General features: G+C 50.9%; 4 protein-coding genes across 6 annotated transcripts in view; 3 read left to right on the top strand and 1 right to left on the bottom strand.

Moving 5' to 3' along the window:
- The window catches only part of LOC144195318 (glycerol-3-phosphate acyltransferase 2, mitochondrial-like), a 27,776-nt gene extending 25,923 nt beyond the window's left edge, over window positions 1–1,853 (top strand). For both annotated transcript variants that reach the window (XM_077714869.1, XM_077714867.1), the window contains exons 21-24: window positions 315–435; window positions 922–990; window positions 1,237–1,292; window positions 1,411–1,853. In XM_077714869.1, the coding sequence (XP_077570995.1) occupies window positions 315–435; window positions 922–990; window positions 1,237–1,292; window positions 1,411–1,533 (369 nt within the window). In that variant the 3' untranslated portion in view covers window positions 1,534–1,853. The remainder of the gene's footprint in view (window positions 1–314; window positions 436–921; window positions 991–1,236; window positions 1,293–1,410) is intronic.
- On the bottom strand, window positions 875–4,802 carry LOC144195323 (oxaloacetate tautomerase fahd2, mitochondrial-like). Of its 2 annotated transcripts, none has more exons than XM_077714876.1 (8): window positions 4,608–4,802; window positions 3,902–4,146; window positions 3,605–3,821; window positions 3,078–3,137; window positions 2,852–3,014; window positions 2,516–2,624; window positions 2,205–2,292; window positions 875–2,119 (listed from the first exon to the last, which is right to left on the bottom strand). In XM_077714876.1, the coding sequence occupies exons 2-8, from the start codon at window positions 4,144–4,146 to the stop codon at window positions 2,057–2,059; spliced, it is 945 nt and encodes a 314-aa protein (XP_077571002.1). In that variant the 5' UTR covers window positions 4,608–4,802; the 3' UTR covers window positions 875–2,056. The 2 variants fall into 2 exon arrangements, with proteins under 2 accessions (XP_077571002.1, XP_077571001.1); XM_077714875.1 differs by having other exon boundaries at window positions 4,512–4,802.
- A 218-nt stretch (window positions 4,803–5,020) lies between these two features.
- Window positions 5,021–8,614, top strand: LOC144195320 (putative aminopeptidase W07G4.4). Its single transcript, XM_077714872.1, has 16 exons — window positions 5,021–5,178; window positions 5,782–5,823; window positions 5,917–6,007; window positions 6,100–6,248; window positions 6,314–6,422; window positions 6,493–6,620; window positions 6,691–6,790; window positions 6,867–6,942; window positions 7,006–7,091; window positions 7,195–7,299; window positions 7,368–7,443; window positions 7,508–7,626; window positions 7,707–7,790; window positions 7,858–7,915; window positions 8,104–8,285; window positions 8,367–8,614. The coding sequence occupies exons 1-16, from the start codon at window positions 5,168–5,170 to the stop codon at window positions 8,505–8,507; spliced, it is 1,557 nt and encodes a 518-aa protein (XP_077570998.1). The 5' UTR covers window positions 5,021–5,167; the 3' UTR covers window positions 8,508–8,614.
- A 428-nt stretch (window positions 8,615–9,042) lies between these two features.
- Window positions 9,043–11,229, top strand: LOC144195324 (proliferating cell nuclear antigen). Its single transcript, XM_077714878.1, has 6 exons — window positions 9,043–9,494; window positions 10,159–10,256; window positions 10,328–10,395; window positions 10,474–10,668; window positions 10,741–10,864; window positions 10,984–11,229. The coding sequence occupies exons 1-6, from the start codon at window positions 9,274–9,276 to the stop codon at window positions 11,058–11,060; spliced, it is 783 nt and encodes a 260-aa protein (XP_077571004.1). The 5' UTR covers window positions 9,043–9,273; the 3' UTR covers window positions 11,061–11,229.
- The last annotated feature ends 45 nt before the right edge of the window (window positions 11,230–11,274 follow it).

Here is an 11,274-nt window from a genome sequence, read left to right on the forward strand (position 1 = left end):
TATTGCCATATTTCCTAGACGTCATTGGGTGCCAGACATTTATTAAAAATGGTAGGATTGGAAAACAAAGAAACATTCAGTCCGACCTTGATTGGTACGTCCATTCCGGAATTAATTTGTTCCAGAAGTGCTTGAGTCATTTGTAATATTCAGAAGTGGAGCGCTATTTTTCATGGAAATTGGCATGGATGGCACGGATGGCCTTTTCGGGGGGGGGGGTATCTGTGACTTACGACAGCAATCACTGACGTAAATAAGTATCAGGCGGGCGACCTTCCATCTTTGACTTTTCTTTTCTTTTGTGTCATTCCTAGATGAGCCGTCCCAGTCAGTGTCCCGACATGCTGCTGTTCCTGGTCAACATGCTCGCCGGACGTCTGAGGACGCTTTGCTGGACCGCCGCCTTCCTGGAGCGTCTGGCCTCGCCTCTGCCAGGTTTCATTTTCTCGCTAGACCAAGGGTGTCGGACTCGGGTTTGCTTGGCACGCCGCTTTAACCTCAACTCCATTTCACCTGCGCCAGACCATCAAAGATAGATTTTTTCCCCTTTTTTTAATGGATTAAAAGCCCTGAATATTCGTTTTTTAATTGATCTAAAACAATGTTTATTTTAGCTTTTTTTAAATATATATTTTAGATTTTACACAATGATTTGTGAACTAAAAACTGGATTAAAAAATGACAATGATTGATTTAAAAGGGGGAAAATCAGGACATGTAATACACATCTATATCTATCATTTGAATTTGAGTCTTAAACAGAAAGTCAGCACTCGTGATTGACTTTCCCGGGCCGCACAAAATGATGCGACGGGCCACATTTTGGCCCCGGGGCCATCACTTTGACACCGGTGGACTAGATTTTACAAAAAGGAGCAAATCCAAGAAATATTTATTGATCCATCTTTTTTTCCTGGACAGAAGCCCACTTTGTGACAGAGCTGCGCTCGCATCTGCGCAAGACGGCCCAAGAGAACAAACGGCAATACGGTGAGCACGTAAAATTAAAAAAAAAAAAAAACGGTGTAACAGTCGTTCGTACACCTCCGCACGTACATACAAATGTATTCTCAGCCCCCCATTGAAAGCTCTCCACCGTGAAAACAAATTGGAGCGGTCTCTACACAATAATGGCCTTGTTCCATTATTTGGTGGCCTTTTTTACTTGATGGGGTAGGGGTCAGGGGAGTTATGGTCTGCTCTGCAATTTTGAATGAAACGCGCTCTGTTTCCTAGAGAGCTGCTCGCCGGAGGCCGCCACCGACGCCGTCGAGACTTTCGTGGACTTGGGGGTGAGTGACACGCAAGTGACGGACGCGACGCTCGGTGGACGCCATCGATGGCGAAAGCTGTTCTGGGCTCGACTCAAAGCGGGGGTCTAACTCGGCGCCCCCCTCCCGTCCCCATCAGGTCCTCGCGAAGGAGAATGGAGAAGAGGGAGGAGTCTTCCTGGGGCTGACGCCCTTGTACCGGGTGCCAGAAAACCAAAGTAAGCTGCAGCAGTTCATCCAGCAGTACCTCCCTCCACCTTGAACGTTAAACATGGCCGTTTATCGCCGTGGACTTTGACTTGTTTGTTTGCGCGTCGGACTGGAGAAAGCGGAGGATGTTCCCCCTTCCCACAGTTGCCTGGGGTTAATTGCTTTGAGATTTTTCACTTAGCACACATTGATTTCAAGTTTTGACCCCGTAATAGCATTAGCATAAAGCCGCGGGAGGGCGGCTTGCCGCAATCAGCCGCGCCGTCATTTTTGTTTTCCTCCAACGTGAGCTTTTGACTTTGCCGTTTCCCACGTTAGCCCACGCTGACCATTGGCCGCCTTTGGTTATTAAACTGGCAATTTGAGAATGGATCGGATGTGAGCTCTTTTCATTTCAAATCCGACCTTCCCCACAAATTGCGCTTTTCATCCGGCATTCACGGCGTGAAGCTCTGCTGCCCTCCGGTGTTGTCAAACACGGTCGAGCGGGCTCATCGACAGCCGCCTTAAGAGAAGGTTCTGGTAAAAAGGCCACATTTCCAATCCAACGAGGAGGCAGCGGCCGACATTTCCGTTCAAAGCACTTTATTGACGATGGAGCCCAGTTGATCGATTTGGCACTCCACCACGTCTCCCTTCTGGAAGACACAAAATGAGTCGGTCAGGTGGGCACTTGGCCGCCAGCTGACGGACGGCAGTAGTCATCTTTGCGAGGAAAATCACCTTGAGAAAGAGCGGCGGCTTTCTGAACACCCCCACGCCGGGAGGGGTGCCCGTCAGGAACACGTCTCCGGGAGTCAACGTCACAAATCTTAAAAGGGAAGACGGACGGCGAGCCAAGTTAAGTAGACGTAACCACGTACCAAAATCTTGCACTAATGTAGCCCATGAATTTAAAGCTTCTTTCACTTTAACAGAGGCTCCTGTGCGCTTTACGGCATTGCGATGAAACCAGCTCGACTCCTATTCATGACCGCTTTTGGGATCGTACATTCCATGGCGTGTTTGATAGAAGGAAGCAGGTTTGCTCTTACTTTGAAAGCCAGGAGACGAGCGCTTGTGTCCTGAAGATCATCTGATCCGTGTTGCTGTTCTGGACCACTTGTCCGTTGAGGAGACAGCGAATTCCCAACTTGTGCGGATCTGGAGGTGATGACATTTTTTTATTTCAATTCTGGGATGTACAAACTTCTCCGAAGGCCACCTACTTAACGGCTGTCTGTGTTAGCATGCCAAATTTGTTTTGATCTATTTCAAAAATAAAAGTAGATGGATTTCAATTTGGCCTTTGAATCCTTGTATTTTTTTTTCTGTGGTGGCGGGGCCCTCGGAGAAGAAGTTTGGACAGAGTATGAAGGGCGATGTATGACCTGCGACGGCATCCGTGGTGACCAAGGCCGGTCCGAGGGGACAAAAGCTTTCAAAGGTCTTTCCCAGCAGCCACTGCTTCCCGTTACGTTTCATCTGCCAGTCGCGAGCGCTCACGTCGTTGGCCACCGTGAAGCCTGCCACGTACGAGAGGGCCTCTTCCTCCTGGACAGCCACAAAATGGTGAGTGAGTCTACTCCAGACCGACCGACCGGTCGCCGCTCTTACCTTGATGTGCCTCCCCTTGCGTCCGATCACAAAAGCCAGTTCCACTTCCCAGTCCACCTCCTTTCAATGAGATCAAACACAGAGTTAGGATCTTGTTCCAATCCAGTTAAGGTGTTAAAAAAAAGGGGGGGGGGACAATTGGGGACAGCACTTTTGGTCGCGGCAGCAGTCAGTCAGACGCAAGGGGGCGCTGTATCTCAGCTCAACTCCCACATCAAATTGTTTTAGTTTTGAACTATAATTGCCCTTCATTGTACTAGTTTGTCCGTTTTTAAATGCTGAAGAAAATCTTAACGGATGGCATTCATGAGCTGGGAAAACAACACCCTCGTGCGTCCGAGGCCGATTACTACATGTCAAGGCAGGCACGGCGCCTGACTTCTGCCCCTAGTGGTCGTGAGTGGAGGTGCAGCACCAAAAACACAGGCGTGAAGATCAATTCATTGGAATGGTGTCATGCCACATCTTGATATACAGAAGAATGGAAAACGCCAAAACGAAAGAGCGCCATCTTACACCACACTCACTTGGCTCTCGGGAGGAAGAAGAATGTCATGGAAGGGCCCCGTGATGGCGTTGGGGAACTTGTTGAAGATAAGGGGTTCCTTGGGGATGGGGGCATTCTGTTCCAGGCAGTGGTCCCGGTAGTTGAGGCCCACGCACACCAACTTCTCCGGGGAGGAAACGGGAGACAGGATCCTCACGTCGGAGCGCTTCAGCACGTGGCGGCCGGACGACAGGGCCCTGCGGCCGGGGGATCACGTCGCCGTCAATCACGTCCGAGGGAAAGTAAGTGCTCTTGGGCGGCTCGCCGATGGATATACCTGCGGGCTCGTTCCAGACCTTGGTCTCCCATCTCCAGAAGCTCTTTCACGGTGCCCGGCACGGAGGGGTCGCAGGCCCTGAGGTCCACCACGTCCAGGCCCGGGCCCAATTCCGCTCCCACTCGGACGCCCTCGCCGTCCAGGCGCTGGAACTGAACCAGCCGCATGCCCCGTTTGTGCAGGTTGGACAAGCCTCCGGGAAAGTGCGAACGGAGGAGGCGGAAGGAGCCCAAAGCGACTCTCATCTTTGGAGAGACGGGAGACAAGAGGTAGGAGGTGTGCTCCTTCAAATTTACATATTCACATGCATCTGGCAGTAATAACCTAATAATAATAATAAGGTTAAGCAGATTTTTTGGGAGGAATGTCATATTTAAATGGATATGCATGAAAAATGGTAACGTGTTCGTTACTCAGCGGATAGAAACAAAACAGATTGAAGACTAATGAAGCTCATTGGATACAGACATATGTTGTGGTGCTCTTGTTTTCTAAAAGAATTTCTATACGCACAAGTAAACAAACTCAAGCGTCGGTCGCGCGCCGATGCAGCTCAAACGACAGTGTTATAAAAATGCATCAAAGTATCCTCGATAGTTCCATTGCCTACCTGAAGGTCGAGCACATCAATTCGGAGATTATTTACACAAGAAGCATTTTAAGTGCAGCCCCAGGTTAATATTGCACTCCTTCACTGACGTCTCACCTCTGCTCGACTTCTGCTCCTTAAACTCGACTTCCGCAAAGCTTCAGTGACTGAAATTTCCCTTCCACCGCGTCCCCGAATCCGCTGATTTTCAATCGAATTAATAAGCCTATCGCTCGTATACACTTATGTACACAATGTATATTTAAAACAACAACAACAACAACTAGTAATGGATATTTGGGTGTCATTAAAACGAACACTACAAGTCCCGTCAGGCATAACAAAATCATCTTCGTTCGCCTCGGAATTTGTCCAGTACTTGTAAATCAAGTGACGCAAAACGACATTTTACTGTAAATATGGTTTATATTTAAGTTCACATTTAAATATCATGAATTTTTTGGCCAAAATTTGACGTCGTGTATTTTATTAAGAGCAATTTGTTGACCAAAAAGGATCCTCTCCGACGTTTTGAACGGGACGGGAAGGCAACGCTCCAAAAGCCCCAACTGATCATGTGACCGGCAGCCTCCCAATCACCTTCGCAGACCGGCTTGGCTTTCTTTTCCTGCAAGACTTGTCGACGATTGCTGGGAAGAGACGGAAGACAGGACATCATGTGCACCAGGTGAGAAGACGAACGCAAAGTTTCATTTGTGCCACTCGAGGAACCTTCCATAAGACACATTTCAGGGCATAGAGGCACTTGTTTGAAGCATTCAAAGGCCGACCCAATGGAGGAAGTTCAAAGACAAGTTCTCCTCTCCTTAGTTTATGCTAAATGGGTATTCCGTCGGTTTTGCTTTCACTTTGGCAAACGTGACTTAGCCTTTTTGTGTGTTTTCTTACGGCCCAACAAATGGGTAAATTTGTTGAAGCTAGCTGACTTATCATGTGCATGTCAAGACATTGTCATTGTAGAGATAAGAATGAAGAGATCAAAGGTCGTGTCCTGATTTCAACAGTCCATTTCTAGGCAATGGACGATATCTTCTGGCTAATATATAGGTCGCAAAGTGTGTCAAGCTTAGTTCTCAATTATTTTATTCATGATAATAGTCATATTTTTCATTAACGAATAAATTAAAGTATATTTACTCTGGTTTTGGTCCCCGATAACATGGTATTAAAAGTTTTTTTTAATGTTCTTTTTTTCCCATAGTATTTAGTGCTCTTTGTGGGATTTTCCTACCGTGTTTGAGTGTCATTTTTCCAATTGTATTTTGTGTAGTGTGCAGCCCATCGAGTGGACAACGGACCTCAATGACCACAAGTGAGTAGAAGTGATGATTCCTCTTTTTTTTTTTTGTTTAACGTGTCCTGTTGAGGTGGACATTTTGTTGATGATGCATTTTTGCACTGGTAGATTTGACGGCGTGGTCTTGGTGACTCAGAGTTACGATGATTTGCCTTCTGAGCTGGACTGTCTTAAAGCACCGCTGCAGGACTACAACATCGTAAGTTGTCGCAAAAAAAGCGCTTTAAATGTGGGATGCCACAAAAGCTAGACCCACACCGTCCCATGTCCCAAATGTCCTCTGGTAAACAGATCGATGGCGGCCTGGGCAAGGAGGTGGTGGTCCTGAGGGTCCCCAGTCTCCCCGGTGAACGCCTGGTGTTTTGCGCCACGGGCCCCGTCAACCGCGACTACGACGACGTCCGGCGGTTTGGCGACGCGGCCGTCAACGCCGTCAAGAGGTGAGCCGGCGTTGGGGTCTTTTCTCTTTGAGGTGGGCTTCGGTGACAAGAGGGCATCGTTTCAGGGCCTTAAAAACTGGAATGCAGCGCCCCCTGCTGGTGTGCCCTCAGCACAAGGACTACAAGAACAGCCCGCTGGTGGCCGCGTTGGGAGCTCTTCACGCACTCTACACGGTGAGGAGTAAAAAGGCGCCGCCGTGGCGATTCTGCAGGTGCCGTAAAATGGCATTGTGTCGCCCGGCAGCCTCTGGAAGTCAGGGAGGCCAACATCAAGTCTTCCAACCGCAAGGTGTGCGTGCTGGGCCTGTGGGTGGCTCAGGAGAGCCAGGGCCAGACCTTGGCCGATCTGGCCGGGGCTCTGGAGAGCGGGAGGTAGGTAGCGAGCGTTCCCGAGCGTTCCCGAGAGTTCTCGAGCGTTCTCGAGCGTTCTCGCTCCACCCAGGCTGGCGTGCCGTGACGTGGGCGGCTCGGACCCCGAGCGAATGGCCGCCCCCCGCGCCGCCGATTACGTCGTGGAACTCTTTAGGAACAGCGACGTGCATGTAGGCTCCTCCGTCCTCCCTCCCTCCCGTTGATCTGGAATGACGGATGGCGGGATACGCCCGCTTTCCGTTCTAGGTGGAGGTGATCAGCGACGCCAAGCTTCTGGAGAGGGAGTACCCCTGCCTGGGCGCCGTCAACCGCTGCGCCAACGGTGAGGCGCGCCCTTGGTCCCACCGGCCCCGATTTCCCCCTTGACACCCCCTTCTGGGCGCAGGCGTAACCCGTCACCAGGCCAGAGTGATCAAGTTGGAGTACTGCGGCGAGGGACCCGTCCGCAAGACACTCATGCTGGTGGGAAAGGTGAGCGTAGCGCCGGGAACTGGCTTGGATTTTCTCAACCGCGGACTAGATGGATATGAAGTCTAGTTCCGTTTTCGTCAAATTTTCCACTCTCCCCTCGCAGGGCATCACCTACGACACCGGCGGCGCCGACATCAAGGCCGGCGGCTTCATGGCGGGGATGCACAGAGACAAGTGCGGCGCCGCCGCCGTGGCGGGCTTCTTCCAGGTGAGTCAGAGCGCGCGCCCGTTCACGTCCCATCGGAGCTCTTCTCCACTCTGCCCGTGCCCTTTCAGATCTTGGCCAAGATGAAGCCCAAAAACATCAAGGTCTTCGGCGCCATGGCCATGGTGCGCAATAGCGTGGGTTCGGGTAGGTGCCGTTCGAATCTCTAAACTTTGCCGGCCAGAGTCAAAAGCCTCCCCGTGCCCTCTAGACTGCTACGTGGCGGACGAGCTGGTGCTGTCCCGCGCCGGCCGCCGAGTCCGGGTGGGCAACACGGACGCGGAGGGACGGATGGTGATGGTGGACCTGCTGTGCGAGATGAAAGAGAAGGTCGGAGCCACCCCGGGCCGGTCGGGGGCGGGGCCTTTGCCTTCCGTCGTCAACGCACGTTGGGCTTTGTCCTCCGACAGGCGCTGTCCCAGACGTGCCCGCACTTGTTTACCATCGCCACCCTGACGGGCCACGCCATAAGAGCCATGGGACCCAACTACTCGGTGAGGGCTCGTGTTATGGGATGGCGGCGTCGCTATCGTCGGTGGTTGAGGCTTTTGGTCTTTGCAGATCGTCATGGATAACGGACCCGCCCGGCAACAAGGCAATGCGGCCAAGTGGCAGAAAGGTGAGATTAAAAAAGGGCGGAGTGAGCCAGACCAAAAAATGGGCGGAGCCGTCCGCCCCACCAAAATGACATAAGTGCTCTTGGTGCAATAGTAGGAGACTGAAGTAATGCTTACCGTACTTAGGACGTTTTTTTTTTTTCCAAAGCTAAAATGTTTTTTTTTTCTGCAACGAATGAACGTCACGCAGCCGGCGAGGCCCTGGGCGACCCCTTTGAAGTTTCCACTATCCGGAGGGAGGACTACGAGTTCCACCAGGGCAAATCCGAGTACGAGGATATCCTGCAGTCCAACAACCTGCCGTCTTCGGCCACCCCTCGCGGACATCAGACCCCGGCCGCCTTCCTCATCATGGCATCGGGCTTGCACCAGGTACGCGCCGTGTTTCTCTGGAGTCGGCAACTCCTCCGCGGTATCTGTCCAATCACGTGGCCTCGGTCCTCCTCCACACAGCACGGAGTGGATTCCGAGGCGCCTCTGCCGTACTCCCACGTGGACATTGCGGGCTCCAGCGGCCCCTTCCCCGGCGTGCCCACGGGAGCGCCCATCCTCGCCATGGCCGCCAACTACTTCCTGCCCCATCTGGTCGATTAGGTCGACTGGCCTCACGTGGCGAATGACTAGGCCGGGGAGAAAAATCTGTATTCAAATGTCATGACTCGAAGGCAGGACTGTCAATAAATGTCATGATTTATTTGTCACTTCAGTCGTTACACTTGATTCTTAAACACAGACCCAAGGGAAATGACCCAAATGAGTGTTTTCAAAGTAGTGTACAGTACAAGAGGGACCGTTTTGTTTTTTTGATAACATAGTACGTCCACCCGACGCCATTTCATGTATTTTCAATGCCGCCTATCCTTACAATATAGAACTATAGTATATATGTGGACAGGGTCATACAAAAATCAGGTTGTTAATTTGGATAATGTATTTTCATTCTTTCTAACCCACTGAATAAGGTGTCCGTGGCATGTATGAGTTTAAGTTAGTTTTTTTAAACGACCAAAATTAGTCACTTCGGATGACCTCTCAAAAATGGCTGCCGCGCCGGCACTTTTTCTTCGGCGGGACGACCTTTCAAAAATGGCTGCCACGCCGGGAATTTTTCTCCGGCGGAAAAGGTTCGGTCTAAACCAGAAGTGACGTCAGGACACGGAATCACTATAACATAGCAGTGGCGCGTTGAGCAGCTCAAAGCCTTCCTTCGTACTTCAAGTCTACGTCGCTCCTGTTTTGTGGTTGTTGTTTTTTTCTTTTATCCCCGGGCCTGTTCCAAATTTGGCCTTCTCTTACTCGGAGGTAGCAACCACGGACAGTTTGGAACTTTTCAGCTAGCACTCCCCCAACGACAAGAAACATGTTCGAGGCTCGCCTGGTGCAGGGATCTATTCTGAAGAAAGTGCTCGATGCCCTGAAGGATTTGATCACGGAGGCGTGTTGGGACGTCAGCTCGTCCGGCATCGCGCTCCAGAGCATGGACTCGTCTCACGTCTCCCTTGTACAACTTACCCTGCGCAGTGACGGCTTCGACTCGTACCGCTGCGACAGAAACCTCGCCATGGGAGTCAACTTGGGCAGGTGAGCCGAGCTCAAATTCGCGGCTTCGTGAAATTAGAACTTTGGTTGACGTTCCGCTAGACGAAAGGCTTTCAATGCCGTCTTTAACTTGGGGTCTTATTGTGCGCTCGGAAACCGAGCCATCATGGCGGACCTGCCCGGACACGTCCCTCCCAGTGACACAATAGCCTAGTAACAAAAGAAAAGTGGGTTTATATGTACTGCTTTGGTCATTCCTATTGGTAAAAGTGCTTGGAAAAGGTTTATCGGGCGCCAGGAAAAGAACTACAGCGGCTCGCACAACAAGTGTCCAGTGACGTCACTTGAGCGCCAATTCGAGAATTGGCGGGAATACTTGTGGAACCCGGGAACAGTCGCTCCCGGATGTACGTCACTTTGTCGTCACGTACGAATATGCATTCGGGTTACGCCGAAAGTATAACTTTGCCAGTATAGCCAGTGGTAAAAAGCAAGCGTACCATTATGTAGTATTCTTCATATTGTGACTTGTCAAAGCCAAAGTTACTTAATTTTGCTCGGTCACATTTTCTCGTAGCGAACAATGAAAAATCACAAGCAACAAACGAACAAAACGGCTGTGAACACAATGTTTCTTTCGCCCTTCGGTTTTAATCCCTAATTTAGGAAAACAAAGAAATCATACGTGACGTCCTTTTCTTTGCAGCATGTCAAAAATACTGAAGTGTGCAGGAAACGAAGACATCATCACCCTCAGAGCTGCCGACAATGCAGACACGCTGACGCTGGTGTTCGAGACCACCAGTGAGTCCCGCCCGGCTGCAAATCGTCCGTCCACCGTCCTCCTTTCTTTAAATCCCCGCTCCATTTTTCAGACCAGGAGAAAGTGTCGGACTACGAGATGAAGCTGATGGACCTGGACGTGGAGCAACTGGGAATTCCGGTAGGTTCTCGTGACGTTCCCGAGCTTGGCGAGAGGGGCGAGAACGTCACCCTGACCTCTTTTGCCTCTGCTGGACAGGAGCAGGAATACAGCTGCGTGGTGAAGATGCCCTCCGGGGAGTTTGCCCGAATCTGCCGCGACCTGTCGCAGATCGGCGACGCCCTCATGATCTCCTGCGCCAAGGACGGCGTCAAGTTCTCGGCCAACGGGGAGCTGGGCACGGGGAACGTCAAGCTGTCCCAGACCAGCAACGTGGACAAGGAGGATGAGGCGGTGAGATGGACCGCCAGATATTCATCTCTTGTTGTTGTTAGCGTTGCTTAGCGCTTTGCCAAATGTTTGCAGGTGACCATCGAGATGAACGAGCCGGTTCAGCTGATCTTTGCCCTCAATTATTTGAACTTTTTCACCAAAGCCTCGCCGCTGTCCAAGACGGTCACCCTCAGCATGTCCGCTGACATTCCTCTCGGTAAGCAGCGAGACAGACGGACAGAAAATACTCAAAAGTCAAGACCGACTGAGCAGATGACAAAAGTATACTCGAGCGTTGTCACTCACCCGTCGTTTATTCCCATCCCGTGTCTTTAGTGGTGGAGTACAAGATTGCCGACATGGGCTACGTGAAGTACTACCTGGCGCCCAAGATTGACGAGGAGAATTCGTAAAGACCACCAAATGGTAATGAGACGGTGCCCCGCCCCCCTCATCACATCCACACTTGCAGTCAGTTGTTGTAGATACGCATTTGTAAATACTCTGTGGTCATTGGCTCCTCGTTGTTTTTTGTTGTATCCTTGAACTTGGTCCCAAATAAACGATCCATTTTTTTTGCCAGTGCGTGCTCCACGATTCATGGTGAAACTCGATTACAGGTGACTT

The sequence above is a fragment of the Stigmatopora nigra genome, chromosome 4, assembly GCF_051989575.1.
Source record: "Stigmatopora nigra isolate UIUO_SnigA chromosome 4, RoL_Snig_1.1, whole genome shotgun sequence".
NCBI classification, from domain to species: domain Eukaryota; kingdom Metazoa; phylum Chordata; class Actinopteri; order Syngnathiformes; family Syngnathidae; genus Stigmatopora; species Stigmatopora nigra.